Consider the following 3,949-nt stretch of genomic DNA (forward strand, 5'->3'; position numbering starts at 1 on the left):
TCATAATCACACACTCCAGTGCTCATGTTAGTTCTCACTGTCCAGTGTTCTGTAGTGTTTAAAGACTATAATCACACTCTTGATGTCACCCAAATGAGGATGAGGTTCTGCTTTTGAGTCTGGTTCCTCTCAAGGTTTCTTCCTTATAACATCTAAGGGAGTTTTTCCTTAACCACAGTCTCCTCAGACTTAAACACATCATTCACCTTTATTCTTGAATTGCAGAGTGTGAACACGTGTGCGCGCACACACACACACACACACACACACACACACACACTTCCTGCGCACGCGCGCGCGCGCACAGATTTCAGTGAGCTAATGAACCAGCTGTAATTCTACTTCCGGTCCCCTATGCTCTCCTCCAGTGTATCCACTCTCCTCACTCCTGCTGCTGCTCTCGGACTCGCGCTTATAACCGCTTATTACCTCGGTAAGAAACAGAACCCGAACCAGAAGTGCGCTCATTATTACTGATGATGATGATGATGATGATGATGATGTTATGCACCAGTCCTCCGCGGTCAAAATACACTTCTTTTATTTTTCAAAACGTTGCTTTAAACATTTTTTATTTGATCCTCGGACTATATTATTAATAAACCGGAGTGTTTTTTTTTCGCGTCGTTTCTTTAGATGTTTTAGTTTGATTTTACTACACGGTTTAGAAAACTTAATTTCCCACAATCCACCGCACGGCATCCGGAAGCTGCTAGCCAGAAGCTAATGTCTGGAACCTACTATAAACCCATATAAACCTGTTATAGACTTAATAAACAGTAATGTCTCTCTGAGCTCTTTATTAAAGCTGATAACTGTTGTGGAGCAGAAGTGAAGAGGAGTTTGATAAAGAAGCAGCTAGAGGATAAGCTAGCTAACAACACACCGTGCAGCGTGAGCACCCGGATGTGAGGGTCACCTCTGATTGGTCCAGAACACTTCATGTGATCACGAGAATAGGATAATAACAATAAACCATTAGTCAGTGTTTACTTATTTTAATTAGACTTAAATCAATTATTTAATTAGAAATTGTTTGAATTACTTTACTATTTAAATAACTACCCTTTAAAATACATTTTAACAATAAAAAGATGTTGACATTTAACATTAATAATAAAAAGGTTTTCCCTCTGTATAATTCAGTTATTGATGAATAGTGAGGATCGTGTTGGTTTGTGAGCGTGCTGATGTTCTCCTTCATGTTCCTCTGTGTGAAGGTGCACGGCAGAGCAGACGCTTCAGGATGAGTAACTTTAAGAGCCATGTGGGAGGGAAGGAGGATCCGGTCATGCAGTACATCCTGAACCACTCGCTCAGAGAACATCCAGCTCTGAAGAAGCTGCGCCTGGTAATCCACACCTCTCACACACACACACACACACACACACACACACACACATTCATCTGGGGTAAATCAGTACTATACATACTGACGTGGAGATTGTGCAGCTTTCATATTTGCCTGGTGTGTGTGTGTGTGTGTGTGTGTTTGTGGTTTGCACAGAAAACCATGGAGCACAAGTGGAACCCTATGATGGTGGCATGTGAACAGTCTCAGTTCATGGCAAACCTGGCGAGACTCGTCAAGGCTAAGAAGGCCATCGAGATCGGTGTGACATCATCACTACACCACACACACACACACACACACACACGGCATGTAAACATTTTTGTGGTAATGATTAGTGTGAGTGGTACTGAATCATGGGTGTGTGAAGTGTATGATGTGTGTTGAGTCCGGTTTGTACTGATCAGTCACACAGGTGTGTGTGTGTGTGTGTGTGTGTGTGTGTGAGAAAGTTCAGATCAGTTCTTTGTTGAGGAGCCTGATGGCTTGAGGAAAGAAACTGTTACACAGTCTTGATGTGACGGCCCGAATGCTTCGGAACCACTTCCCTGATGGCAGAAGTGTGAAAAGTGTGTGTGTGTGAGTGGTGTGTGTGATCGTCCACAATGCTGTGTGCTTTGTGGATGCAGCGTGTGGGGTAAATGTCCATGATAGAGGGGGGAGAGACTCTGATGATCTTCTCAGCTGTCCTCACTATCCTCTGTAGGGTCTTGTGATCCAAGACGGTGCAGTTCCCAAACCAGGCAGTGATGCAGCTGCTCAAGATGCTCTCAATGGTCCCTCTGTAGAACATGGTCAGGATGGGGGGAGGGAGGTGGGTTTTCCTCATCCTTCTCAAGAAGTAGAGACGCTGCTGGGCTTTCTTCGTGATGGAGCTGGTGTTGAGTGACCAGGTGAGGTTGTCTGCCAAGTGAACATCAAGGAATTTGGTGTTCTTGACGATCTCCACTGAGGATCCATCAATAATCAGTGGAGATTGGTCGCTCTGTCCTCTCCTGAAGTTCACAACCATCTCTTTGGTTTTGTCGATGTTCAGAGACAGGTTGTTGGCTCCACACCAGGCTGTTAACCGTTGCACCTCCTCTCTGTATGCTGACTCGTCGTTCTTGCTGATGAGACCCACCACTAGGGCTGGGTGATATGGCCTAAAAAAAAAATCCCAGATTTTTTCACAAAAAATCAGATTTGCGATTTAAATTGATTTTTTTCCTGCCTGCTTAAAATCAATCTGCATATGACAAAAACATTTTTTTTTAAGTTATAACTTTATTAAATAAAGTTTATTTACCCTTCTGGGATTATAACCCACTTTGGGTTAAAGTGCAATCAGAAATAACGAGCCAAAAATACAAGATGGCGGCCCTGCCATTGTAAATTGTGAAAATAGAACATAACATAACATAAAATGAGCAAACCTACAAAGAGAAATGTTTTATGAGTGTTTGAATGTGGAACATGGTTAATAATGCAGTGATGTTTGGAGTGATTTTGATTTTACTTTTCTTAAAAACTCCACAGTAAAATGACTGTTTATGAGTGTTTGAATATGGTGATTTAAATGATCTGATTTTTCTGTTTATTAACGGAAACGCCGTTCTGAAGCGTCTTTACATGTATTTTGGTCGCTTCCACCACCCGTACCGGAAGTGTACGATTAGACGCACAACACTAAACAAAGTGCGGCTGCTTAACCGTGTATTTTCAACATGCGGCTGCTTAACTTTTTTTGGGAACGAGTTCTTCTCTGCTCGCTGCCATGTTGTTTGTGTGTCTCTATGGCAAACGCGCGGGGTTGGGGGATGGGGGGCGGGGCTGAGTTCGTTCTAAACTATGGAAGCCCAGAGGGGAGCGTCGGCGGACGTTAAAGAGAAAACCGATTTTTATTAAACCAGATCGATGTAAACTACACATTCGAGTTAATCGATAAAATTGATTTATCGCCCAGCCCTACCCACCACAGTCGTGTCATCGGCGAACTTGATGACCACTGAGCTTCTCCTCAAAACAACAGAAACGTCACTTTCACACCCAGAAGATGCTCGATACACTTGAAAGACGACTTCCAGGACACGTTCCAGAAGAACACTGGGAGCTGTATTACTGTGCAGGGGGATTTACTGAAAGTGATCATGTGGAAATGTAGATGAATAAAATAGTTGTTAAGAGTGTCTTCTTGATTCCACCTCGTATGCTGATCAGTATGGTGATAAAACCGAACCCAGATCATTTACATTTAGTCACACCCACAAAAAAACTCAGCTGGAAGGGAATCGAGTGATCCGGTTAAAACCTGCCAATCAGAAGTGAGACTTTATTTGATTCATTTCTGTAACTGTAATAATAATAATAATAATAAGTGAGTATTGAATCTTCCATCAGCAGAAGTGTTTATAATAAACAGGGCATCATGTATTACACATAATATACACTCATTACTGTGTGTGTGTGTGTGTGTGTGTGTGTGTGTGTGTGTAGGTGTGTATACAGGTTATAACACCCTGAGCATCGCACTGGCGTTACCTGACGATGGGAAGGTGGTGGCATGTGACGTGAGCGAAGAATACGCCGACATCGGCAAACCTTTCTGGAAGGAGGTGA

The 3,949-nt window shown here is 42.8% G+C and overlaps 1 protein-coding gene across 1 annotated transcript in view; it reads left to right on the forward strand.

Annotated features, from left to right (window-relative positions):
• The first annotated feature begins 277 nt into the window (after positions 1-277).
• LOC124388522 (catechol O-methyltransferase domain-containing protein 1-like) overlaps positions 278-3,949 on the forward strand; it is a 4,972-nt gene continuing 1,300 nt past the window's right edge. The window contains 4 exon segments of the mRNA XM_046853227.1: positions 278-433; positions 1,221-1,351; positions 1,508-1,613; positions 3,827-3,949. The exon segment at positions 3,827-3,949 is cut by the window's right edge and continues 18 nt beyond it. Of these exon segments, the coding sequence (XP_046709183.1) occupies positions 355-433; positions 1,221-1,351; positions 1,508-1,613; positions 3,827-3,949 (439 nt within the window). The 5' untranslated portion in view covers positions 278-354.

This window comes from Silurus meridionalis, chromosome 7 (genome assembly GCF_014805685.1).
Source record: "Silurus meridionalis isolate SWU-2019-XX chromosome 7, ASM1480568v1, whole genome shotgun sequence".
Taxonomy (NCBI): domain Eukaryota; kingdom Metazoa; phylum Chordata; class Actinopteri; order Siluriformes; family Siluridae; genus Silurus; species Silurus meridionalis.